At 58.0% G+C, this 26,867-nt stretch overlaps 1 protein-coding gene across 7 annotated transcripts in view; it reads right to left on the reverse strand.

Annotated features, from left to right (window-relative positions):
* Positions 1 to 26,867, reverse strand: part of ARAP1 (ArfGAP with RhoGAP domain, ankyrin repeat and PH domain 1) — a 58,331-nt gene that overhangs the window by 10,384 nt on the left and 21,080 nt on the right. For 4 of the 7 annotated variants that reach the window (XM_058663547.1, XM_058663545.1, XM_004589914.2 and 1 more), the window contains 16 exons: positions 21,240 to 21,815; positions 11,704 to 11,876; positions 11,168 to 11,235; positions 10,564 to 10,691; positions 10,288 to 10,437; positions 9,928 to 9,997; positions 9,633 to 9,753; positions 9,263 to 9,465; positions 8,779 to 8,885; positions 6,395 to 6,594; positions 5,717 to 5,802; positions 4,374 to 4,556; positions 3,182 to 3,356; positions 2,185 to 2,319; positions 774 to 909; positions 409 to 511 (listed from right to left, as the gene is read on the reverse strand). In XM_058663547.1, the coding sequence (XP_058519530.1) occupies positions 409 to 511; positions 774 to 909; positions 2,185 to 2,319; positions 3,182 to 3,356; positions 4,374 to 4,556; positions 5,717 to 5,802; positions 6,395 to 6,594; positions 8,779 to 8,885; positions 9,263 to 9,465; positions 9,633 to 9,753; positions 9,928 to 9,997; positions 10,288 to 10,437; positions 10,564 to 10,691; positions 11,168 to 11,235; positions 11,704 to 11,876; positions 21,240 to 21,772 (2,571 nt within the window). In that variant the 5' untranslated portion in view covers positions 21,773 to 21,815. Of the gene's footprint in view, positions 1 to 408; positions 512 to 773; positions 910 to 2,184; positions 2,320 to 3,181; positions 3,357 to 3,600; positions 3,625 to 4,373; positions 4,557 to 5,716; positions 5,803 to 6,394; positions 6,595 to 8,778; positions 8,886 to 9,262; positions 9,466 to 9,632; positions 9,754 to 9,927; positions 9,998 to 10,287; positions 10,438 to 10,563; positions 10,692 to 11,167; positions 11,236 to 11,703; positions 11,877 to 15,908; positions 15,929 to 16,720; positions 16,916 to 21,239; positions 21,816 to 26,867 lie in introns of those variants that run through there. The other 3 variants (XM_058663548.1, XM_058663550.1, XM_058663551.1) reach the window with 3 other exon arrangements.

Consider the following 26,867-nt stretch of genomic DNA (forward strand, 5'->3'; position numbering starts at 1 on the left):
CCATCTGGCAGCCTCGCTCTTGTTCAGGGCAGAATCTGAGTAGGGACTGCTCACTGGCACGGGATGGCCCCCCCCCAAACCTACTCCTCCCAGGCCCATTTCACCTGAGTCCCTAAGCAACTGAATAACAACTTCCATAGGGAAATCCAGAGGACATCTGGCTGCAGTCCCTGCCCAGCAGCCTCCCTGCCTCGCCACTCTGGTCTCTGCCTGCGTGGCTCCAGTGGCCAGGAGCTCTCTGTCCCTGAAGGCAGCCAGGTCCTTCCCAGGGTGGCTCTGCCCGCCAGTCACCACTAACATGCGGGGAGCACCTGCGGGGTTGCAGGCCTGTAGCTCTTTTTTGCAGCACTGTGAGGTCCTTGACACACAGGGCAGGCACCCACATCAGCCCCGCTAACCCAGGCCCACCTTGGCGATGCACGTGACCCACTCATGAGCCAGCTCCGCACTCTCCAGCCCGAACAGATAGAGCCGTTCGCCCTCGGTGTACACCTCAAAGGTGTGCTCCAAGCTGTGAACAAACACACAGGTGGGGACTCAGGCCCCCTCCACACCCACCCTCGTGGATGCTCCTCCCTTGGCCCTGGAAGAGGGGATGGAAAAGCCCTAGGCCTGGGCCTCCCCAGGGCCAGCAGCTCTGGTGCGGCCCATTTGCTGTGTGGCCCTGGGGAGGCCCTGCCCTTCTCTGGGCCTGTTTATTCTCTGTTCTCCCATTGATGGTAGTGGTGGTGCTTGGGGAAGACCTCACAGCCATTGTGTCCAGCGGTGCTCACCCATGGGTGTCGGGAGGGAGCACCGCCAGGCACACAATCTCGCTGGCTCGAATCTCCCCGTTGGGGGTCACTGCCCGCTCAGTTTCATAGTAGCTCAGGACCCCATCGCTAAGGACACACCAGCGTCGGCTGAACTCTGGGGAGAAGTTGGGTAAGGGAGTTACCAGGGAGCTCCACCACACTGGCCCCTGCATCCCCCAACGCCTCCATTCCTGCTGCAGCCAGGCTCCCTCGTTCTCTCTCTCCCCTAAACCCCTCCTCCACTCTCCACCTCTTCACCAGTCCTCCAGCCAGGCTTCTCCTAAGACCCAAGCAGGATCCCACTAAACCAGACTTCATCCTTGCATGCTGCCCTCTTGTCTACGGGACAGTCTGGGCTCCCTGCCCCCTCCTGGCCTGGACCCAAGGCCCTGCGCGTCCTTCCCGATCCGCTCTCCACCTGCTTCTCTGACCACTCCCCCCACCCTGCTCCTCGACCCCTCTCTGGAATTCTGCTGTACCCACTGTCTGCTCCCACAATGGGTCATGGGAGACCCCCATGAAAAAAATGGAAACAGGAATCTGTACATGAGGAAAAAAAAAACCCAAAAAACATAAGCTCAAGGCCACGCGGGTGATACAGTCCATGGCCCCAGCGACATTCACAGTGGCTGTGAGGTTTCTGGCACCCGGGGTGAAGCGGATGACTCAGGCGATTACATAAATGCCACTATCAGCCCAAGGGAGGTGGGCCAGGGAGCAGGAGCAGCAGGGAACAGGCAGGAGCCACGACATCCCTGGGGTACAGGACCTTAATGACACCCCAAAGCACATGCCATCCTTCTCTTGTCCTTGGAGGGCAGCATGCTCATCAGTTGCCCCCTTCATCCTGCAGACCTGTGGCCAGACATCCTCTGGGTAAGCACCATCATAGGGCTGGGGCTCCTGTGGTGCCCCCAAGGACCAAAGTCACGCACAAGAAAGATTAGATTCATGCAGAGAGATGGGGCATGGGGTGCACTGGCCATGCTGTGTGACCATGCAGGGTCTAGGGGAAGCACTGAAGGCAGAGAGGGTGGGCATGGATGGTGCGGCTGCGGTGGGCCCTGTGGCTCACACTCAGAGTCAGGGAATAAATCGAAGGCTGGGATCGAGACAATCGGTGCTTCTGGTTTATCCTCCGTTTCTTATTATCCACAGGCTGTGAGAACAGATGCCCAGCCCAGAGCCCATCCCTGACCAGGGCTTAGCACGGCCCTCTGGAGAGCAAAGGGGACTCTGCTAATGGCCTACCCTCTCCCCTCTAGCCTATGGAGGAATCACTGATGGCAGACCAGAAACCCTGTGTACAAAGCCTTCCAGGGCAACTGGGGTGGGGGAGCACTGAGGGTCCTACCAGCCCTGCCTAGATGGGGTCTGCTGTGGCACCCACCTTCCCGGGCACGGCGGTCCTGTAACAGCTTGGCAGCCGAGGCAGTCTTATAGAGGAAGCCGCTGTGGCTCACAGTGGGCAGCACAACCGAGTAGTGCTTCTCCAGGGGCTGTGTTGAATCCGGCCGAGGCACCCCTGCGAGCAGGGTAGAGAGGGCAGGTCACACTGGCTGTCTGCAAGCGCGCCACCCTCCCACCATCTTCTCAGCTGGCACCCTTGGGCTCCTAGTCCTCCCCATGACCCCCAGGCCTCAAAAGTTCTTCACTCCCCACCTGTGGAAACGTCACTCAACAGCCTCTTGGCCAGCTTCAGCATGTCGCCTCCCAGAAATCCCTGACTCCTGGCCCACCCCGCCTCACTCTCCCCGGTGGAGGCGCTAGGCCAGGCACGGCAGGAAGAGAAAGGCCTTGGGCCCACTCCAGCCCTGGAGAGAAGTTTGTCCCAGACAGAATGAAGCCTAAGGAATCAGCCTGGCTGCAGCCCCGCTTCCAGCGGTCAACATCAGGTGGGATTGGGCGGTGTCCTGCTCCCTGACCACTAGCCAGCTGGGTGGTCTCCTTTGCCTCCCTGGACACCTGGGCCCTCTCCAGCCCAAGACACCCCACCCACCTGTGGCCCTGAGCCCAGAGCCCCAGCCACTGAGCTCCACCCTTGGTCCCAGGATGCCACCCCAGAAGCCTGGCCAGGGCCGACTAGCATCACTGTCTCCACCAGGTCTGCAAAGGAGCAGAGACAGCACAGTGGGCCCCAGACACCCAGAGCGGCTCAGACACGCTCTGCATACACTCAAAGGCCCATTGCCGCCTGCTCCCAGATGCATGGACACCCACACACAGGGGTGTACAGGCATCTCCTGCAGCCACATGCACAGAAATGGTCATGCAGAGAGACATGCATGTGAAGCACAAACGCACACTGACTGCCCTGACAGACCGGCTCCAAGAAAGCTCTAAGGAAAGCCCAGCCCCAAGCAGGAGAGTGTCCCCAGAACACTCACCCGTGGTCTGATTGTTGCGGAGGAATTCCATCTGCAGCATCTGTCCTGCCTGTTCAGCGAGAGCGAGGGGCGTTGGGGCCTCAGGGTCTCCTGAGAAGCAGTTGACCTCGGCCCCACAGCCCAGGAGGGCCTGGGTCTCGGCCAGGTCTGTGGTGGTGACTGCAGCACACAGGGCCTGAGAAGAGTGAAGGGAGGCAAGGGGTCAGGCCAGGCATAGGGGGATCGGTGTGGAAAAGTGGGCTGGGGAGCGGGTAGGACAGGACAGAGGAACAGAACACGGAGTCACCAGGGTCAGGGGTGGCCCACCCCCAGCTCAAAAAAAGGTGGGGGAAGGGGAGAAAGAAGAGGAAGAAAAGCAAGGTCGGGGAGGGAAGGGGGCTGCCCAGCTAAAGCTGGGGTCCCAGCTGCCCAGGCCTCACCCCAGCAGCTGGCCCAGGACCTGGCTGCCCAGCCAGCCAGCTCTCAAGCTGTCTGCCTGGTGGAGTGGCGGAGGGGCCGCTTCGTAGCTAATTCCTCCCACATTTGAATTCCTCACCGCCTGCCTGGCCCTCCCGACCAATGGGAGTTGACGCCCTCCTGGCTCACAGGCCAGACTGGGCTGGGCTGGGGGCAGGATGCCTGGGTCCCCAGGAGGTGGAGGCTCCCCTAGGGCTCCCCGCCTGATGAATCTGCCCAGGGCGGGACTGTTTAGGGGAGGGACTGAAGGTCCACCAGTGGCATCTCCCCTGGCCTCCTTCAAGCTGGCTGTTTCCCCTCCAGCTGGAGCCAGATCAGGGCCCATGGCTTGGCTCCTGGCCGGCTGAGGGGCTGAGGCCCGCCAGAGGCCTCCTCTAGAATGGGGTGTGGATGGATGGGGGTGGGTCAGAGCAGTCCAGCTGTTTTTCATGAGCCTGACAGGAAATAGCATCCCCGTCAAGTTCACTCCTTTTGGCAGGCAGGACTCTGCCGCCGGAACAGGGCAGGGTACGGAAGACAGAGGAATCAGGGGAGAGGCAGACAGAGGCAGGGATGTGGCCAGGGCCCAAGGGTCAAGCATGGCTCCTCCCTGCATTGTTCTAACTTTTCTCTGTTTTTCTGCCTCAGTTTCCCTATGTGCCAACCCATCAGTGTGAGCTGAGAGAAGACAGTGCAGCAGCCAAGTAAGGCAGGGGCACATTTTCTAGGGACGCTCCGACATGAACAGGATCCTGACCTTGTCCAACTCCTCCTGGTTACCAAAGAGCGGGTGGTAGCGGCGGTACTTGCCCTCCCGGTACTTGGCCTCCAGGTGGCACCGCCGGGCACAAGGGCTGCTGTTGGGCTGCAGGGCCTCACTGGGGGGCACATTGGCTGCCCAGAAGCGGTTCCCGGCACCATTGCCCAGCTGTAAAAAGAGCTGCAGGTACAGGTCCGAGGTCAGGGGGCCCCTAGGGGCCAGGGCTGCTAGGCTACCGCTCACATCCCCAACCTGGAAGGCAAGGAGCAGCAGCCTGGACAAGGGGTGGCTGAGATGTTATGCTTCAGCTTTGGGCACAGTGACAAGAGCCAGACAGCCTGACAGCCAGATACCCCGGGCTCAGCACTAGGTCCCTGGGAGGGTATAGCCACCCTACAGAGTGCCACATCTGGAACTCTGTTCCTGAGGCCAGCACAGCCAGGGGCTGGGTACCCAGCCCACCAGTCAATGGGCTCCGAATACAGCGCCTGCTTCCAACGTCCAGGCAGGAGGGATGAGTGCCTCACAGGGGCCCAATACCCAGGGGACTGGCTCGCGTCTCCCTCCTTACCCCTTTCCCTGGCTCTTTCCTGCCTCTTCCCACCCCATGTCCTGCCCTGCCTCTTGGGGTGCTGTGTGGGGTGTTAGGGTCATAGCAGTGGACATGGCAGGTCCCGTTCCTGTCACCCTGACACGCTCTGTGACTCTGGGCCAGTGGTTTTCCTCCCCTGATTGTAGGGTGCCCAACTGACAATTGAGGATTCAGATTTCACCACAAAGTAACAAATGCCAAGATCTGAGAGCTTGGGGACCAAACACACAGTAGGCAGACAAGGGAACTGGGGGTGATGCCAAACCATTCTGCGCCTACATCTTGGCTGGGTCCCTAGGTCCAGTCCCCCACTGCAGCCTCTCCCCTGTGACCAACACAATGAGCACCTGGGCTTCTAAGGGATACCCCAAAGGGTCCTGAAGGGGCAGGGTCATTTTGGACAAGTCAGAGTCCTGCCTAGGGCCTGAGATTCCCCAGTTGCATGGTGGCTGAGGACTGAGCCAGACCAGGGGCATCTCCTCTCTCTGCCGGGCCTGCACTCCCTCCTCTAGGCTTTACAAAACACAATTCATCTGGGCTCCCTCTTATTGCAACCCTCTGAAGCTGTTAAGAACACACTCATCCCCCCTGGCCAGTGTCCCAACTTTGCCAAAACCCCACTAACTACACTGCAATGAGGGTCTCCTCCCAAGAGCATGCCAAGGCTCTGTAGGTGGTGATGTGGGGAGACTTGGGCACTGGGAGAGGCGGCGGCAAGAGCAGAATGGGGATGAGGGGGCACTCGCACCTCGATGAGCGACTCTGTCCACACCTTCCTGTCCATCTTCAGGCTTCTCACCTTGGACACACCGGCACCCAGGCCACGGTGCTCCCCTACAAACAGACAGCCAGTCACCAGCAGCCCTGGGACTAGGCCTGTGTCCACCCCCTGCATGCAGGGCTCTGGAACCCAGCCAGGCTCTCCTGCTCCCACACCGCAGGACTGAGTCCCATGATCCTTGGCCCACCGTGCTGCAAGCAGCACACGGGCAGGAACCTGGACCCTGGACCAAGCTTGGCACAGTAAGTGCCTGCTGAATCACCAAGGGATGAAAGGGGAAGAATGGCTGAGGTTGGAAGGAATGAATCCTCCCTCAGGCACAAGCAGGGCCATGGGGGTGGAAGCTAGATCCTGGCACCTCCCTGTGTGACTTCTTGTGACTCTGTCCATGGCCCAGGGGTCCCTGCTTCCCACCCGCCCCAGACAGAACCCTGGGACCTCTCTGGGCCTGGCAGGGTCACCCCCAACTCTTCTAAGGGGTCATAGAGGCTGGCCTAGCAGGCCTGGGCTGACATCTAGGTTATTTACATGCCAGATGACACTCGGTCTCACAGTGTGGGCCACAGTGAGAAAGGCCTGTGCGACAGCAGCCCTACCTCCTCAGCTCTGCACCTGCCCATAGGCCCAGCAAGCACATACACACACCTGCGCAGCGTTTGCAGATGGTCACACAGAGGTTGATGGAGGCCCAGTCAGGCTGCACGGCCCCACAGTCAGCACAGAACCTGTTGGGGGCTGCAGCCCAGACGCGCTCGGCCACCTCCGAGGTTGACAGGGCCTCGGCAATGGCTCCCTGCATGGCCTCCAGCCACTGTTCCTTCTCTGGCTCCGAGTCCGCTGAGAAGCTGGGGACACAGGAGAGGAGAGACTGGTGGAGCGCTGGGGCAAGGTGCTGGGAACCCTCTGTCATAAGAGCAAGGCATCCTGCATGGGCTTGGTGGGGAAGGCAGGTTTGGGCAGGGAAAAGGATACTATGAACTTGAGGGACCCAGGAGGCCAGGGGAGAACACAGGGCTTGTGTCCTGGCCAGGGAGTCGGGAAGTATAGGATGCCTGAGCAAAGACTTGACAGAGGAGGAAGGTAATGATGCAGGAGGGTGTTCTAGACCTGGGGTGGGGATGGGAGGCAGCAGGTACAGGGTAGGGTGCACACAGGGCACTTCAGGGCCTGCACGAAGGACTTAAGACTGGGATATAGACAAGGACAGGTCTGTGCCAGGCAGGGGAGATCACAGTGTCCCCCAAGCACAAGAGAGAGGGTGCATGTGTGAAGGACAAGGCAGATAGATATCTTCCGAATCCCCTTCCAGGATGTGGTGCCCCCAACATCCCAGCTGGGACAACAGTGCCAGCTGGAGTCCCAGCTCCTCCACTGCCATCCAGCTTCCTGCTCATGCACATCCTGGGAGGCAGCAGCTGACAGCCCAAGGACATGGGTCCCTGTCTGTCATCCACACACCAAAGAACCTGAAGGGAGTTCCTGGCTCCTGGCTTTAGGCCCCAAAACCGAACACCCCGCCAACAGCTCCTGGCACCTGTGACCCTGTTGCAGTGGTCCCTGCTATCTGGGGTAGGAGCCCTAGTTGAGTAAGAAATGGATGACTACCCTTAAAACTAAGACCTCGCCAGCCCCCCCCTGCTGCCACCACCTCCACACCAAGAGTGTGTGCTTAAGGCCACACCAGCCACCACCCATGGCTGAGGAAGGCGACACTGGTGGAAGGAAAATGGATGCTGGTTTACAAGAGGTGCTGGACTAGTAACTAACAGTGGTTAAAGCCACTGTATGCGGTACTGACATCCCACATGGGTGCTGGTTCAAGTCCCAGCTGCTCCACTTTCCCATCTAACTATCCAGCTTTCTGCTGATGTGCTTGGGAAAGCAGCAGAGGAGGATGGTCCAAGTGTGTGGGACCCTGAAGCCATGTAGGAGACCTGGAGAAGCTCCTGGCTCCAGCCTGGTCCAGCTCTGGCCACATGGAAAGCAAATCAGTGGGGTAGAAGATCTGTCTCTCCCTCTCTCTCCGTAACTGCCTTTCAAATAAATAAATAAATCTTAAAAAAAAAAAAAAGACACTGGATTGCCCTTGCCCAGTGTGTCTTGGGGCATGGGATGCGCCAGGTGCCAGAGCCACCCACCCCACACCCCTGCCCCAAGTCTGCAAGCTTCCAGAGGAGCCTCGAGGAGGGCAGGTAGGCCCCTTTGTGCTAAATACCCATCAAGCTCCCAGCAGTGGGCAGCCCCGGGAAGCTAAGGGTGAGGGGAGGCCTCTGGAGAACCCACAAAGTAGGATCCCCCCCCCACACCAGCAGAGAGTCAAGTCCCCCAGGTATAGAACTGCAGGCCTAGACACCATCAAACAGAACTCCAGGCATGAACAGATAAAGCTGTGGCTTGCAGGAAACAACCCTTGGGCCTCAGTCCCGTGAGAAGTAACGAGGAGGCTCAGACAGGTGGCCACAGAGGGGCAGGTAGAGGTGGCGAGGAGGAGAGGTGGGGGTGTCTACAGGTAGGGGAAGGCCCTGGGGTGGCCAGGGACCAGGAAACTGACACACAGTCTCAAGGAGTCAGCTGTGGATGGATGGCCATGGGCAGCGGCCATGGACCAGCTGAGCTCCCCCAGCAGTTTTACAACAGCCCCCTCAGGGCCCTGGGGAAACTGCAACAGAGACACCCAGGGATTTTCCAGATTACCCAGTGGACAGGGGTGAATCCAGGAACTGCATAGGGCCTCAGAGGGGGCCGCCAAGGCTCCAGAAAGAGGCAAAGGACAAACAGACATGGAGGGACAAGCCAAGGCCCGGGCGGCAGCGACAAAGGATGCGGGGGGTGCTGCCCGGGAAGCTGGCAGTGGGAACACAAAGGCAGTTCTGGGCACTTTGCACATGGTGCAGTGGGGGCAGCCAGGCAAGGGTGGCTGAGGTGGAGGACGAATGGTGTGGGAGTGCAGGCAAGGGATGGAGGGCATCCAGGCCGAAAGGAGCAGCAGACATGGGAAGCAGGGTGGAGGGTGTGGGAGGGGGGCTAACCTGAAGATGTGGTAGGGCGTGGTGAGGTCAAAGCTGCGCCGGTCAGCTTCCTTCACATTGCCCACGCTCATGTCGATGAACGTGATGCCGATGCCCAGGTGGTACTCCTGGTGGGCAAGTGGGGAGGGGGATGAGGGCAAGGCCTCAGGTCAGAGTGGGAAGGCAGGGTGTGGGATCTCAGGGACCAGAATGCGGAGAGGAGGATGAGGGAGGACTAGGAATCCAGGCATGGTCAGGGCAGGGCTCAGGGCCATGAACAATGGGGTAGAGGAAGGAGCCAGGGTGACACCTAGTGGGCTGGATTTGGGGGCCAGTGGGAGGGGGCCAGAACTGGGGGCAGGAAGGGCTACACAAAGGGCAGGGCTCAGGTCCCTGGTAGACCCAGAGCAGGCTGAGATCAGGTGGACCTGGGACAGGCTTGGGGCTGGGGTTGGTGGTGCAGAGGGGCAGGGAGAATCTACGGGCCTGACCGACCCCTCCTCACCTCTAGGTTCTTGTAGAGCTGCACTTTGTCCCCAACCACGACCACATATAGCTTGTTCTTGAAGCCCCGCAGCTCCAGGCTGCCAGCGTGGTCGGGCTGTTCCAAGCCTTGAACCCCTGATGGGTAAGCACCTGACAGCCGAGCCCGGGTTCGATGCTCGGCCACTGCCTGCTGCAGAGCCTGCAGCCACTCCTTGCACTCCGCTGCAGGCAGGGTAGAGTTGTGAGCCTCAGGCTGGACTGTGCCGAGAACCCCACCCAAACTGCTTCCCTCCCCACATCACCTTGCCAGACCTAGACAATCTCTGCCTCCAACCCCAACTTGCACATCACTCCCTGCCTCACAGCACATCTCCACTCCCAGCTCTCACCATCACTCTCAGCCCGGAAGGTAAAGGTTCGGTTGTGAGTGATCACTTCAAACTTCTGGTCACTGATGGCAGCTACTCGGGAGATGCAGGCCACTGAGATGAAGCGTTTGGAGTAAGCATCCTGGGGCAGAGCCAAGAGCCAAGCTTCAAGGCATGCAGATGAGGTGCCTTCCCAGTCCCCAGGACTCATCCGCAGCCTCGCCAGCAGACACGGTAGAGGTTGTAGCTACATCTCCCTGCACTGACCCTGGCCGGTTCTGGGAGTCAGACCCGAGGGACTCTGCCTGGAACTCACCTTGTTACTATCAAAGTAGCGCAGGTAATCAGCATCCAGTCTCACCCACCGCTTCTGATAAATGTAAGACCTGGTGGGGTACAAGGTGCAGGGAGCACCAAGCAGGGGACGGGGATGAGGGCAGTGGCCAGGAGATGGCCCTGGCCCCCTGAAGCCTCAACATAGGGTTAGGGTAAGTGGGCTAAGGGCAGGAATGATCCCAAACAGCTGCTTTGCCCACAGCAAGAATCACTTAAGTCAGACTCAAATTGGGACTTCCGAAGATGCTAAAACCCAGGTCCGGCAGGGAACACTACACATATTGTCCCAGGACCCTCCCGTGATCCATGGAGTTCCAGTGGCCCAAGGGGCCTTACTCACCCCTGTGGTGGGTTCTTGTCCAGCCAGCCAGCTTTGATGAGTCGTGTGACAGGGGTGGAGCCCCCGGCTAGCCCGTCCATGGCAGGTGTTGGGAGCTCGAGGAGGAAGCCAGGCAGTGATGAGCTCAGGCTGCTGGCACGCCATCCGCCACTAGGGAACACGGCGGGGAGGGGCAGGCTGGGGGCAGGTAGGAGCCGTGGAGACCGAGGAGGGAGAGGGCAGGATGGGATGGGGCTTGGGGCAGGAAGAGGGCAGGGTGGGAAGAAGAGCACTCACTTGGGGATGCCTTCGTAGGCGTGGTCCTCCTCCTCCTCCCCTGGCTCTTCCCCGGACAGCTCCTCCCCCTCGCTCAGCAGACTGGCCACGCGCACGGCCCTCGGGACTCGGATTGCTGGGGGATCCTCCTGCACCCCCAGACCCACTTGGCATCATGACCCACGCCACACCCACCCAGGGGCTACCTGCTCCATCCTGACTCACACAACTTGGCACTTTCACTTCTGTTGCTTCACAGCCCCCTGTGCTTGCAGGCCAAGCCCACCCAGGACCCAAAGTCTCAGGGAAAACAGAACCAGGAGCATGTGATGGGGAGCAGTGGACGAAAGCAGGAAGCTGAGGGGCTGCACACATAGAGCAGAAACTCAGAGAGCAAGCGACAAGGGACACAGACAGCAACAGGCCTCTGGATATGGGGAGGAAGAGGAGGTCACCCACACCACCCCGAGGCAGCCCAAGATAGGAGCAGAACCTCAGACCCTTGTACCCTTGCTTCAGGCTGCACTTGACTAGTACATTAGGGGATGGGAGCTCCCCAGGGAAATGACTGCGCAGGGAGTGCTGGATAAGCGGCCAGCTGACCCTAACCACCACCCTGGCCCACCTTTTTGGTCATCACTCTGGCTGGGGCCCCAGGCCCCTCCTCCGGGACCTCATCGTAGTCAGAGTCATCTGGGAAGATAAGAGAGATAGGGGACTCAGAAGCAAGGACCCTGGCCTTGCTGGGTCCACTCCCCCAGGGCCACCCCCAGGCCAAGCCGAGAAAGACTCCCACCCCCACCCCAGCCCGGCCGTTAAAACCCAGCACAGGAGACAGGAAATGCTATTTATACCAAAGGACAGACCGGGTCACCACAGGGAGCCCTGACCAGGCAGCAAGTTGGGGGGTCGGAGGCGGGGACAGTCCCAAAAAAGGACAACCAATTACAGAGAGCAGGGTACAATTCCAGGACAAGCAAGCACCCACAGCCATGGGACTTAAAATGTGGCCAACTCCCAATAGGCAGTTGTGCTTTCCAGCTCAAGAAAGAAGAGCATGATGCTTGAGGAGGCCGTGCCCCCGCCCCCCACCCAGGGTCACATAGCAGGCACAGACAGGGCAACACAAGATGGCCATTCCAGCCCCCTGACCCCACTCACCAAACTCTGGGGGCAGGCGGGCTGGCTTCGGGGGTATCTCTGGAGGGCGAGCAGGAGGTGGAGATGGGGGCTGGGAAGGCACACAGGAGAGGATGGATGGGTGTTCCACAGGCTCTGGCTGGGGAGCAGGTGACAGTGGCGGTGGAAATGACCCCTCTTCCTTGGAGGGCAGGCTGGGACAGAACCAGAGTTGGGCATCATTGCATGAAGGAGCTGGAACTCAAACCCATGGGGTCCCTGTCTCACTGGGCCCCTGAGAAAGTCACCTATTACACTGCCTGTACAAACGGAGACCCCTTCCCTCCCCAACTCTCTCAGTCCCTCAGAGGGGAGACATTCTCCTTTGGCCTGATTAGCTGGTCACCTGTCCCGAAGGGTCCAGCTTTGAGCCACCCATGCCCACTGGCTCTCCACTCTGAAGGAGGGATAAAGATGCCACAGAGAGTGGTCACAGAAGGCTTCCTGGAGGTGAAGCCTGACTGGCACTTTTGTGCTTAAGAGGAATTCGTCAGCAAAGGAAAGCAACTTGATGAGAATGGACATCATGGGTGAAGGTGCAGACCAGAGCCTCCGAAAACCAACTCCCAGTCCTGAACTGGGAGTCTCTCTCCTCTTTCCTTCCCAGACTTAGATATTCACTGCCTCCCAGGTGTTCCAAGACCCATCCCATCAGCCCAAGGGCTTCAGTATCCAAGACACAGGTGAGGACTCTGCCAGGGCGGAGCAAATGCAAGGGCGAATGATGACCATGGCTAGATGGCATGCCCTGGGTACAGACCAGCAGGTCAGGTGCCATGTCCATGGAAACTTGGAAGAGCCCATCACACACTGCTCTCATAGCCCAAGAAGAAGGGCCTGTGGAGGCCGAGCCTGTGATCAGCTGAGAGCAGAGCCCCACACCCAGGGGCCTGGGTCAAGACGAGTGGGCTGCAACCAAAGTCGGGACTGAGGAGTAGATCCCAGCACCTCCCCTCCGAGCCACATCCTTGAGGTTCAGGCAGCTCAGCCACACCCCTGGTATCCAGTTCACCCCTCACTGTCCCTGAGGCTTGCCTGCACACCCTCACTGTGGTTCTCATCTCTTCAGCACCAGGCAAGGGCACCAAGTAATTACATGTAGTGCTGCATTCCCATTAAGAATCAGGAGTGAAGCTGGCAAAGTTGCCGCCTACGATGTCAGCACCCTGTATGGGCACTGGTTTGTGTCCCCACCCCCATTCCACTTCTGCTCTAGGCTCCTGCTAATGGCCTGGCAAAGCAGTGGAAGATGGCCCAAGTCCTTGGGACCCTGCACCCACATGAGAGAGCCAGAAGTTTCTGGCTTAGCCCAGCTGTAGTCATTGCAGACATTTGGGAGGTGAATCAAAGTGGATGGGAGATTTCCGTCTCCTTGTCTGTCTCTTCACCCTCTCTGTAACTCTGCCTTTCAAATAAATGTTTTTTTTTTTTTTTTAAAGAATCCAGAGTGTCAGGCTGGCGAAGTGGCCTGGTGGCTAAAGTTCTCACCTTGCATGTGCCAGGATCTCCTATGGGTGCCTGTTCTAATTCCTACAGTCCCGCTTCCCATCCAGCTCCCTGTTTGTGGCTGGAAAAGCAGTCAAAGACGGTCCAAAGCCATGGGACCGTGCACCTGCATGGGAGACCTGGAGGAAGTTCCTGGCTCCTGGCTTTGGATCAGTTCAGCTCCGGCCATTTTGGCACTCGGGGAATGAATCAACGGATGGAAGATCTTCCTCTCTGTGTCTCTTCCTCTCTGTATATCTGCCTTTCCAATAAAAATAAATCTTAAAAAAAAAAAAATCCAGGAGTGTCTACCAACATACGTTCCCAGCTCTCTTCCAGGCACCACACATGTGTCCATTTACTTGGTCGCCACAAGGGCTCCTGAAGGTGAGGTTAAGGCTCATCCCATGCAGCAGAAGAAGAAACTGAGTCCCACAACTGGGATTCAAACCCAGGTTGCCAGCACCATGGCCCAGCCAATGAGGCCAGCCAAGACCTGAGGTCCCTGCCCACAGGCCACTGGACTCCGGGTCTGGCCAACTCATCCATGAAGGGCAAGGTCAAAGCCTGAAGTCCTGCCACTGGCCTCATGGTAAGAAAGGAGAGGCAGGCAGACACAAAGGCTCCCCTGCCAACATAGCTTGCACAGGGCTGGGCTGAGGCCTCCAGGTCACCAGGAAACCTCCAGACCCCTCTCTTGGGCCACCTCCTCCAGGAGGCCTCCTAGCTGACCCCAGACTGCCTAGTGCCAGGGATCAGGGCCCTGCTGAGTCAGGGCTGGGCGCAGGAAAGGAGAAGTGGTGGCAGAGAACATGACATGTGGGAAAAACCCCAGGGGAAAGGGCAGTGTGCTGCTGCCGGGAAAGGAGCCCCTGCGGAGCCAGACCCCAACTGGGAATGCTACCCATTAGATGAGCAGAGCCACATGTTCCCGGGCATGCCTGCCACCTAGCCAGGCCCTATCCCTAAGCATTTGCTCACACTATTTCATCCCCTGCACCTCCCCTTCAGCCCACCCGCCCCTTGAGATGCAGCCCCCGGTGCCCAGTCCTCCAGGAGGGTCTCCGAGATGGCTGCCATCTTTAGCCCTTTCTCCTCTAGACCTTGGATATATGAACCCATCTTCTCTCCCCCACTGTATCCACAGCAAGCCTGGGCACTCTGGGCAGGACCAGGGACCAACTCGCCCAGGATGGCCGGCCGGAGCCATCAGCTCGGGCCATCTGACTTAGTGGCTCAGGGGAGAACACACAGCAACTCTCCACATGCTGAGGGCCAGCAGGTCCCCACAGCCGCCAGGAGACGCACAGGGCCCTGGGGGCCAGGCAGATTTGGGCCCGCATCCTCTACTCAGACCCCTGACCTTGCAGGCCTCTTCCCTTGGCACCTCCAGGCTTCCCCATGATCCCACCAAGGACAGCCACTTCCCTGAGTCCTCAGGACAGCGTTCTGCAGCTGAAGGCCACCCAGGCCCTGCAGCTTGGTCCAGGCACAGGCACCCTAGGGCTCCACCCTCTCCCTTGACTATCCCATTGTATCTTTCTGTCTACATCAGTTTCTGCAAAGGAGCCAGATCTCACTCCAGGGACAAGCAGAGCCACAGAGCGGGGCAAAAGGACTTCCCGGCACATACACCCCCACTGCCTGGAGTGGGCTACAGTGCGCAGGCGCACACACTCCCAAGCCTCTACCTGCAAGTTCATTCCACCTGTCTCCCTAAGTACCCTCTCCTGCTAAAGACCCCAATCCTGTACCACCCCCCTAGCTGCAGGAGGACTCCCCTCAAGCCTCTCAGGCTGGCCTGGGGCTCCTTGGGGTTCCCCCAGCCGCAACACTTCTGACTGTTCAGTACAGCTGCATCTGTCCATGCTGGGGTTGCTGAGATGACCTCAAAGACTCCCAGGACACAGCCCAGGCCTGTTCCAGGTCCTGGACTCACAGGGGAGGGTGGCCAGGCAAGGCTGGCCCAGCCACCTGCCCTTCCCACACAGCCAAACTTTCCTAGCTGTCCACTTTCTCATTCCTGCCTAGGGTCTCCACAGAGACCTAGGCCTGGGTGCTATGCCTTGTTGTCCCCCTCAGGAGATCCCCAGGCCAGGACTCCACTCAATTCTGCATAGCCACCACACCCCCTCCACACATATATACACAAAGCCCTCTCCTGGGGCCCACGTGCTGGGATATGCTGTGCTGTGGACCATCAGCAGTGGCCAACACAGAAGGGGCTCTGGCAAGTGTGCATGGTTAAATAACCACCCCTCTCCTCATGCTGACCCCTGCAGAAGGCCAGCAGTTTCCTGCCTGCACAGCAGTATTCCAGCCACCTGCAGTCTACCTGTATAACCAAAGCTCCACCCAGCACCTAGCTGTCGCCCCAGGGCCAACAGCTTCCAGTTTCTAAGCAACCACTGTGTGCCTGGCACTCAGTAGACAACTTGTTTTTGTTTTAATTAATGACCTTCCTCCTCCAGGAAGTCCACCCCCCACCACCACTCTGTCTTCTAAGCTAGCACAGCTTGCTGGGCTCTCCTAGGCATTTCCACCATTGGGCCGCCCTATAGGGCTAGCCTGGCTGCCACCAGGCAGGAGATGGTGGAGACCCATGCAACCCATGGCAACATTCTCTAGGTTCCCTAGCTCTGGCCTTGTGCTAGTCCTGAAGGCAACAGGGCAGGAGGAAGTTGAGCCCTCAGGTTGCTCACCCTTCCGAGTGCCCAGCTGAGGGCTGTACTGCAGCAAGAACAGGTACAGGTGTCCACTGGTCCCTATGGATCAAGAAGCCTATGGATCAAGGGGCGCGGACCCTAGTTAGAGGCCTCTCTACGGTCCCCAGGGTCAAGCACAGGATTGCTGAGTTCCTTGGGAACTGGTACCCTCACCCCTCCCCAGGCACCCACCAAGCCATCAGCAGAGCCATCAGCCCTGAGGGGGAGGGGGAGCCACCACTCAGACTAAATATCAGCCCCCTGCAGGTCTTCCCACCACCCTGGACTGGGGGAAGGGGGTCATTCAGAAGCACCATACCCTTGAACTTGACAGTGAGATAAAGCAATCTAAGCCTCACAAAGGGAATCCCCGAAGGGTGCGAAGGGTGCGGGGAGCAGACAGACGATGGAGGTCAGCACCAGGTTCTGGAAGGGCAGGGGCCCCAGAAGGGAGCAGTCCATGCGGCTCCTGGCAGGCCCCCAGGAGAGGGGCTGATGGCAAGCCCTGGGGAGCCAGGGCAAGCGAGGGAAGAACGAACGGGCAGGGAATGAAGTAAGGAGACAGAACAAAGTGGAAGAGACAGCAAATCCCACAGGCACACAGAAGGGAGAGGGGAGCGCAGCAGAAAAGCCAGCCCAGTGGTGCCGACAGACAGATGGGTACACCGCCAGGGCCTCCTGCGCCCCCACACACCTTCCCCTAGTCCTGAGGCAGCCTCCTCCCTTCTTCCCTCTCTCCTTCCCGTCCTCCCTCTCTCCCTCCCTCCCTCTCACCCACCTGGTCAGGGCCGCCCCTCGCTCATGCTCACCCTCAACTGCCCGTTGGGTCCTGGGCCCACAGTCTCCTGAGGCACCGGCCAGGCAGGCTCAGCGTGTACAGGCGCAGCGGAGCCTGCCCATGCACGACCAAGGCAAGCAGCCCCAGCCCTGAGGCCCAGGTGTGTGAGAGGCCCAGGTGAAGCTCTGCGCACGGTGCCTTGTGTCTCCAAGCGTGTGTGTGTGTGTGTGTGTGTGTGCGCGTGCGTGCGTGAAGGTAGGAGGCCCTGTCCTTGAGTATGAGAGCGAGTGTGTTTGTTTCTGTCGGATCCAGTGCTGGTCTCCCTGGCTTCCTGCTCCCGCCTTCCCCCGCCCACCCCCTCCGCAGCCCAGGCCAATATACACTTCCTGAAAACAGCCTCCTAGGCCAGCGGCCACCCACAATCCCCTGGGGCACCCCACCCGGGGCCGCACCCCCAGCCAGGCTGGCCCGGGACAAGAAGCCCAGTCGTGCAGGATGGGTTCCTGGGGCTCCGGCCGGTGCAGTTCAGGTGGACATCCAGGAAGCTCTGGCCATGGCCTCACTCCTTCCCCACCCCCACCACAAGGAGGCCCTGAGAGGCTCAGAGTGGCTGATGGGAGGGAACAAGTTCTGTCCCAGCAACAAGTGATCATTCTGAAGAGCGGACCTGCGATTGGTTGGGCTGCTGCTAGGCAGTTGGGGGGGAATCTGGCCAGCACAGCAGGTACCTTCTCTTTCCCAAAGGTGCCTTCCTTTCCCAGAGGTCCTGAGGCCCAGGACAAGCTGAAGGGGGCGCTGTCGTGGGGCCCTGGGACCCTGGAACACAAAGGACCCCGGGACGTTCGGTGCTGCAGTCAAGATACAACTGAGCAAGCCTGCCTCTCCCATCACAGTGCCTGGGGCCTGCCTCTGCTCCCAAGCCTGCTGTCCTGGGAGGCAGCAAGTGACAGTTCAAGTAGGTGGCAGTCCTTGTAGCCCCTGTGAGATGCCAAGATTGAATTTCTAGCTCCTGGCCTTGGCCTGGTCCAGGTCTGGTTGCTGGGAGGATCTGGAGAAATGAATGGGAAAATGGGAGCTCTCGGTCTCTGCTTTCCAAACAAATAAAAGAAGGCCTGGGGAAACGGGCTAGAAGGGGCCTTCCTGGCCAAAGTATGCTCAGCACACTCCCTCAGTGTTAAAAATAAAGTAACAAAAAAAGAAAGCACCTCTCAAGCCTGGCACAGTGGCTTAGTAGCTAAATCCTCGCCTCACATGTGCCATGAGCCTATACAGATGCTGGTTTGTGTCCTGACTGCTCCACTTCCCATCTGACTCCCTGCTGGTAGCTTGGGGAAAGCAGTGCAGGATGGCCCAAAGCCTTGGGACTCTGCACCCACGTTGGAGACCCAGGAGAGGCTCCTGGGAAGTGGAGCTGCCGGGATTAGAACTGGCACCCATATGGGATCCCGGCACGTTTAAGGCGAGGACTTTAGCCGCTAGGCCACGCGCCATGGTCCAAAAATAATTAAATCTTAAATAAAAGAAAGCAAGCACCTCTGTTCCCTTGGGGGAAGTGAGAGTTAGCCCGGGAGGCTGAGCCCAGGATGAGTCTGTACCAGCAGCGCTCTCTGCCGTGCTGTGGGGCTGGCAGCTTCAGTCAGGTTTGGGAGTATCTCTAGACCTCTCGGCAACTCTCAATTGCAGACTTAAAAAAATGGGAAAGTTGGGGCCAGCGTGGTGGTTCCTGTCCCGGCTGTTCCACTTCCGATCCAGCTCCCTGCTAGTGCACCTAGGAAAGCAGGGGAGCATGGAACCCATGCTTGGGTCCCTCCCCTCACATAGGAGACCCAGAAAAAGCTCCTGGCTCCTGGCTTGGGCATGGCACAGCCCTAGCCATTATGGCCATGTGGCAAGTGAAACAATCAATGGAAAACCTCTGCCCCAGCTGTAACTCTAACTTTCAAAACAAATAAATCTTAAAAAATAAATAAATAAATAAAAGGGAAGGCCCAAGCACAATGGCTCAATTGGTTAATCCTCTCCCTTTAAGCACCAGGATCCCATATGGGCACTAACTTGTGTCCTGGTGGCTCAACTTCCCATCCAGCTCCCTGCTTGTGGCTTGGGAAAGCAGTCGAGGACGGCCCAAAGCCTTGGGATCCTGCACCCACATGGGAAACCCGGAAGAAACTCCTGACTCCTGGCTTCAATTAGCTTAGCTCCAGCCACTGCAGCCACTTGAGGAGTGAAGATCTTTCTCTCTGTCTCTCCTTTTCTCTGTAAATCTGCCTTTAAAAAATGGGAAAGACTGCAGAGTCTGGGGAGGAGCTGGTTTCCTGATTTGCTTATGCCTTGTCTGTGGCCTCAGCTCCCCTCTCCTGTCTGCCCCTGGCCTCCCTGGAAGGCTCTCCTCTCACATGTGGGTGGGTGGTGGGCTGGGGGAAAGGCGACGGGGCCGTCCAGCCCTGTGCCCCTGACCATGCTGTGGGCACTCCCTCTAGTGCCAGCACCAGCACTCACCACCCACCACCCACAGCGACAGGCCCATATGCTGGGAACAATAAACAAATCCCACAGAGTTCCTTGCCCCCAGGAGCCAACACACTAGTGGGCTCACTCTCTGGGCAGCATGGACGTGGCTTGTACATTTCAGCTCAAACTGGGTCGTGCACAAACCACATACACTTACCTCCCTCACCCTCACCTCCACATAGCAGGACATGGGCACAGGCCCCGGCAAACTCACATATCACTTCTGTCACTGCTGAAGTCCTGCAAGTCCCCACGCATTTGTACATCCAGAACATGTGGGTGCCCAGACGTGTCCAAACCCTCCAAACCTGCACAAGCACGCACACACACACCCATCCCTGCCTGGGCTGCTCACACACAGAAGAGCCCAGACCTGCCCTCACCTGGAGGCATGAGACTGAAAACAATAGACACAGACGACCCCCAGACCTCACTGGGAGCCCAGGCAGGGACGCACACAGCCACCACTCCCCCATTCCCAGGGGACAGGCAGGCCAGGCCAAGAGCCACACAAGGGGGACTCCTGTAAAGGGGACGGACAGTTTCCCTCTGTGCACTGTGTAATCCTGGGGGTAGAGGCAGATGGCAGTGAGGCCCCATCTGTACCACCCTCCACCACACACACACACAATGGGGTCGAGCCTCGGCCTGTGTCATGGGCACAGGCCTTCATCTGCTGTGAGACGTTCCCATGGGACAGCCAAGATTTCCTTCCTCTGCTTTATGAACCAAGAACATCACAGGCCTCTGACTGCAAACGCCAGACACAGCAGGACCCAGGCAGTAAAGCCACCCTGTCCTGTGGAAGATGGCTTTTCTGCAAAGTCCCCCAGCACACAATAGATCTGGGGCCTCCTGGAGCAGAAGCAGAGGCTGGTGAAGTGGCCAAGTTCAGAATGAGGTGCCCTGAGAGTTCAGGGTGTGGACCCAGAACTCAACTGTCCATGCCAGGAGGGCCCCTAGAGGCCTCGGTGGACCATGAGGTAGGGGCAACCCACAGGGGAGCTAGTCCACAGGGTGGCTCCTCCCTGGGTTCACCCAGCTGGTAGGCCCAAACCCAGGGTTCTGCCTTCTTAGCAACAACCTAGGCCTCCCCTCTCCCTTGGGCGGCTTTTCCTCTGGCAGGGCCCGGCTTCCCGCCTTGGCTTGCTCACTCCGATAAGACTCTTCCACAGTCTCCGGGCCCAGGGACCACTTTCCAGGGAATAACTCCTGCACACAGGACAGTGGCCACTAGAGGGCATGATGGCACCAGAAAATTCCAACCTGGGCTGCCAGCCAGGCTCTTGGGTAACACACCCTTCCTCCTCCAAGAAGCCTGCCCAGACTTAACCCAAGAGCTCCAATAAATGCCCCTTGAACACACACACCCCTACCCTGCCCTGCCATTGCTGGGCACCCCAGTACAGGACAAAAAGAGACCCAGTGTAGCATCCACAAAAATGGGAAGAGACTCAGAGGGTGAGCAGGAGGTGATCTGAGGAATGCCATGGGGGCACTGGGAACTGGGCATTGCTATTCCAGCTCCCAGTCCTGCTCCCAGCCCCATGACCCGCCATCCCTGGCCTTTGTCAGCATCCCCGGTCACCTCCTGCTGCTGGTACACACCTTGCTGCCTGCAGCTCCTCAGCCTCCGGCCCCACTCTTGGCCTCTGCCCAGCTCATTTTTGTCCATGGACCAGCCAAGGCACCAGGCCACCCAAGACATACACAGGGGTTCTGCTGACACTGTCCTGGATCCTGTCCATTCCACAGCCACATCTGGCTCCCACTGGCCTATGGCCCACATTCCCACCTTGTCAGCACAGACCTGGCTCCCCTCATTTCACCCCCCATACCGCCAGTCACAGCTTGGGCAGGGCTGATTCCATCTGCACTTGCTGCAGACCTGGCCAGCTCCCCACGCTAGGTCCCATCCCAGAGCTCACCCACATGCACCCAGGAGTCTAGCCACACTGTGGTGAGGGGCCCTAGGCAATACTGCTATCCCTGTCCCCTATCCCAGGGGTGTCTTTGTCACCTCCAGAGATTGCACTCACCTTACCAGCAGGCGGGGCAGTGCTGTGCGTGGGGGCACGGGTGGAATGTTGGACTCCATTGAATGCCGCTTGGCGGGCAGTGGGGGCGGCATGGGTTCCAGGGGGGCGGCTGCAGGGGCAGTGGCAGGTGGATGGCAGGTGGTAAAGCAGGCAGGTGGCTGGCAGCTCCTTCGGGGTGGGATGGGGGGTGCGGCGGGCTGGCCCTCGTCCTCTCCAGCTGTAGGCAGTGGTTCGGGTGGAGCGGCAGGTGCAGGTGCGGATGAACGGAAGATGTGGCGCTTCATGGGCACAGGCCGGGGGGCAGGGGAGGGGACAGGGGCAGGGGGTGCGTGGGCCCGGAGCAGGCCAGACAGGATGCGGCGACGGTGGCCGGGGAGCAGCATGCCCATGTCCAGCAGGCGGGCATCGCTGAGGCCGTGGCAATCGGAGGCCCGCACCAGCCCATACTGCTCAAAAAGCCCCGTGTACTGCTCCAGGTGCAGCGCCCGCAGCCACTCGGCCACTGACAGCGCAGTGTCCCCTGCCTCCGCCATGGCCCCTTCCACAGGGGCCCAGCCCACAGGGCTCTGTCCACGCCTGGAAGAAACAGACAAGAACAGGTTAGAGGCGAGCTGCCTGGCAGTGGGTGCAAGCTCTGCCCTGGAGCTCCCTCACCTGTGCCAGGCCTCCTAGCACATCCTCCCAGAGTCCAGCCCACAGCCCTCAGGCTCAGCCACAGCCGCAGGGCGGGGCTGATGGCAGCATTAGACCCCAGCCAGGGTCCAGGGCCCTCCCTCAGAGGCAGCAGATTCCAGAGCAGAGGGTCAAGACCAAGGCTGAGCTTTAAGTCTTGCTGCACCCCTGGGAGAAGCAGGGGTCAAACCAGCCTCAGCCACCCTCTGGTGGCCCTGGGAAGGATGCCTCCCACCACCAGGGAGGGAGCATTCATTCATTCATTCATTCATTCCTCATTCATTGCAAATACCCTTGGGGCAGGGGGCAGGGGAGCTCAGATTCTGCCCTTGCTCCAGAGTTTCCGGGGAGGTGGGAACCCACTTAGGTGGACAGGAAGGTGACTGACAGAAGAGAGAAATCAGCTGACTAGATAGCATAAGACAAGACAAAACTCTTAGCAAAACAAAAATAGACCAATACTTCCTTAAGCAAAGAGCCAGTCAGTATCTTGCTTAATGGAAACACAGCAATTCCCATTAAAGTCAGCTATTATCATCCTTATGGCTCGGCAGGGTCTAACGTAGGCAAACAGACCAGAGGCACAGCAGCTAGGTGGATGGATCGGAGAGCTGCCCGTTGCCAAGAACCTGACCTCTGGGCCAGGAGGGAGCAGCAGCTCGACTGGGAAACCATCATGGACATCAGACATCAGATGGACCCGGCAGGAGATGAGGTTGAGAGCCAGCTCGCAGAAAACATCCCCAAACAGAAAGCCCGGAGAAGGAGCTGCATAGCCAAGGCACCCAGTGCAGGGGCAGAAGGCACTGGACGTGACTGAGGACCTGACAGGAGGGGCTGTGGGCAGAAGATGCCACTGTGCATGGCCTGGCTCGCTCCACATCTTCTATCAGAACACACGGCCCTTTTACACACACTCCAGGCACATGCCAGAAGCAGGCAGAGGGAGGGCAGAGTGCAGAAAGCAGCTCTGGAGCCCTTGATGATGTCATGATCATCACAGTGATGAATGGAAATGGTCCCAATCGTTAGACCAGCAAGGGATCCCAGCACCTGAGCAGCTGGACCAAGCAAACGTAGCAGGAAACTCAAGAACAGGCCTGCAACATCTAAGAACTAAACAGAAACCAAATAACATCTCACACTACTGATGGGCAGATGGATTGCCCGGTTGCTAGGACAGCTGTGGAAAAAGTCAGGGGGTAGGAGGGAAGCAGATCCCAACCTCATACTTCACAAAATCCAGGCCAGAGCAGAAAACCATGAAAGGGTTGAAAAAAACATCACCCCAGGGAGGCCTAAGCCTTCTGGAAATGCCACAAACCCAGGAGATGAGAGTGAAAATACAAGACTACGGCCACATGCCACAGGGCCATATTGTGGACAACAGCCTCCCGCCCCAGGGACTGTGGCCCCATAAGGTTACAAAGAGGCTGCAAAAGTCCCTTGGCCTTGCAACTTGTAGCAGAGGTGACACAGCAACACAGTGTAGTAGTCATCAGCCTGGGTGATGCTGGCACTACCACATCTGCGCTGCCCGGTATAGAACATCACATAGCAGCAGCTGGCAGTGACACACCACCGTGCTATTGGTGCACACCTCTCCTGCGCTGTTTGTACCACTGACTTTGGTGTGGGCTGCTACTCAGTAAACAGAGCACAGGGTGGTATGTCATGTGGCGCTAGTGGCAGCCTCATCTGACAGCTCATCCTGTCCGCCGCATCAAGTGCCCACCCCTCAAGAGGGTCCCTGAGTCACCCAGGTGTCCAGGTGAGCACACACCACAATGGCTATCACTCACCCCTCCAGGGATGCAGAGCACCCCCATTGTGAAGCCACATCTGTCTGCCAAACCCTACCCAGCACCGTGACCACAGGATCACAGACATCCAGGACAGCCCAGAGGACCTGTGTGTTACACCCCTGGTCCCCCAACATCCCAAAGGGCTCTTTTCCTGACCTGTTGAAAACACCTCAAAATAGGAAACAGACCAGCAACCCAACAGCAAAGTGGGTGAGCAAAGGAATGGGCAATTCACACAGGAAGGGGACACATACATGGCTCTTAGCCACATGGGAGGAAACTCCACCCCTCGCCAGGAGAAAGACACAAAAGAGAACACACTGTGACCTGCCGCCATCAGACTGTTGAGCAAAAAGTCGGAAATGCACAACACAGTCACCAGCTCTCCCCGCCCTGTGTATGTGGGGGCCCCTAGGGAGGGCAACGCCCCTGCCATAAAAACCCTGGGCACCACTGCCCTTTGACCCAGACCCCTGCCCCCTCCCCACCGAGGTGCGGCCCGCAGCCTCACCAACATGTCTGGCAAGAAAGACCAGCACACAGCAGCCCATTGGCTGCAGCACTACATTCGACAGCGGAAGACTGGAAATAACCCAAATGCCCCTGGGTGAGAGAATATTTAACAAGGTGCATGCACAATAGAAGGCTTGAGCCTCGGAAAAAGGAGGAACCTCCCGGTGTCACGGCATGAGGTGACCCCAAGGCAGAAGACTGCACCAGCACATGCATGACAGGGTCACGTAAGCCCCTCACTACAGTCACAGAGGCAGGACTGAGAGGGAAGCTGAGGGGCACCATTTGTGGTGCAATGGGTTAAGCCACCACCTGAGACAGGCGTGGAGTGCCAAGGATGGACTCCTGTCGATTCTGATTCTGATTTTGATCCAGCTCCCAGCTAATGCATCTAGGAGGCAGCAGAGAATGGCCCCGTACCTGGGCCCCTGCCACCCACATGCCAGACGCAGATGGGGCTCCTAACTCCTGGCTTTGCCTAGCTCAGTTCCGGCAACTGTGGCCATCTGGGCAGTGAACCAGGCAATGGAAGGTTCTCTCTCTCTCTCTCTCTCTCTCTCTCTCTCTGCCTTTCAAATATTTTTTTAAGCTTAAATTTCTTAATGCAAAACTTTTGGAATCCAGGCAGTTTCTTTGTGTTGCACAGCTTCTGGGAACTTTCTGAAGACCTCAGGTAGCACTATGCCTTTGATATTTAAAAACAAGGCACAATATTTAAACAATATCTAAAGTACCGAGGCATAGTCATTAGGCCTCTGCCTGCAGCACCAGCATCCCATACTGGTACCAGTTGGAGTCCTGGCAACTACACTTCCAGTCCAGCTCCCTGCTTGTGGCCTGGAAACGCAGCAGAGGGTGGCACAAGGCCTTGGAACCCTGCACCTGCATGGGAGACCCAGAAGAAGCTCCTGGTTCCTGGTTTTGGATTGGCTCAGCTCCAGCCATTGTAGCCATTTGGGGAGCGAACCGGCAGATGGAAGATCTTTCTGTCCCTCCTTCTTTCTCTGTAACTCTGTCTTTGAAGCGCCCACAGGGTCCCTGAAAAAGTACACAGGAGATAAGCAACACGGGTTAACCATTTCTCCTGAGGCAGGAAACAGGACTGAGGGACAGGAAGGACAAGAGGCAGAACCTGACATCTGCACAACGTGGATGATCCCGAGAAACAATGCTGGAAGAGCCCCCGACAGCAAATGCCACAGGAAAGCAGAGCCACAGGTGCCGCCCTGAGCACCCCTGTCCCCAGGGAAAGGGAGCCTTTCACTCTGCTCTTCCCTGTCATCTGTTCTGAATCATGTGAGCTTTAATAAAGATGATGATGATGGAGGAAAGGCAGTGGGGGGGGTGGTGGTGCTGTGCAGCCACTTGCGAGGCCAAAATCCCCTATCATAGCACTGATTCATGTTCCAGCTGCCCCACTTCCAATCCAGTTTGCTGTTATGTACCAGCAAGGCAGCGAAAGATGGATCACGTGCTTGCGTCCCTGTCACCCATATTGGGGACCAGGCTAGAGCTCCTGGCTCCTGCTTTTGCCTGGCCCAGCCCTATCCATTGCAGCTATTTGGGGAGTGAACCAACAGATCTAAGATTCTTTTCACTCTCCCTGTTCTTCTTTCTTAATTTTTTTAAGTGATGTGAGGGCCCCAGAGGAAGACACAAACAAAAACCGATCCAGGATTCATGGACAGGCTGGCTCTCCAGATTTAAAAAAAAAAAAAAAAAAAATCATGAGGGTTAAGCTACAAGTTCAAGGCAACCCCAACTAAGATGACCAACTGGGATTTGTTAAGGCAGGCAGACTAGGAAGTTCACCCAGAATGATACCGAAGGTTTTCGGCATTTAGCAGAGTGGTTAGGCCACCCCTGGGAATACCTGAGTTTCCACACTGGAAGTGCCTTGGCGTGGGTCACAGCACCAATTCCAAGTCCAGCTCCCTGATGGCACATACCCTGGGGCAGCTGAGTCCTCACCACTCCTCCTTGAGAACTACCTTATTTTCCCTCCTCCTGAGTAGGCCTGTCCCAGCCCACTGTTGGGAGTATTACAGAAATGAGCCAGCACAAGCACACACAAGAATCAGGTCAGGGATCACCTCAGATAAAGTTTCTATGGGGATCCTCCCAACTGAACTGCTGGACTCAGAACCCCAACCATGGAGAGAATTGCAGATTCCATGGTCTGATTGTGGAGTGCATGAGTCAGAGCTGGTCCTCCTCAATGGCTTAGACAGAGCAGTGGACAACATGGCCAGGTGTACATGGAGGATATGGCAGTACATTGGAGTCTGTAGAGGACACCTGGTACCACAAGAGGTCAGAGGACAGAACAAATTTGATCCTCTATCCCAGTTAAGAGGTGGCAGTGAATATCTGGGTAAACGGAGACTCTAAGGTGGACTCTATCAGCCAGTGGATTCTGGAGAGATTTCATCATACTTGGATTACCAAGATCGGCAGTAATTCAGAACTGTTGAACTATCGAAACCTCTTGAGAAGGACCCTCACAGCATGCCCCACATCAGGGACCCTGGGGTGGTGTTGGGTGGTTGTCCTCCATCGCAGGGTGCAGAGGCATTTGGGAGGCTGCTTGTGGCTTCTCTGCTTGTCTTCCCTCTTCCCCCAGATACAGGAAGGAAAA

Source organism: Ochotona princeps, chromosome 4 (genome assembly GCF_030435755.1).
Source record: "Ochotona princeps isolate mOchPri1 chromosome 4, mOchPri1.hap1, whole genome shotgun sequence".
Taxonomy (NCBI): domain Eukaryota; kingdom Metazoa; phylum Chordata; class Mammalia; order Lagomorpha; family Ochotonidae; genus Ochotona; species Ochotona princeps.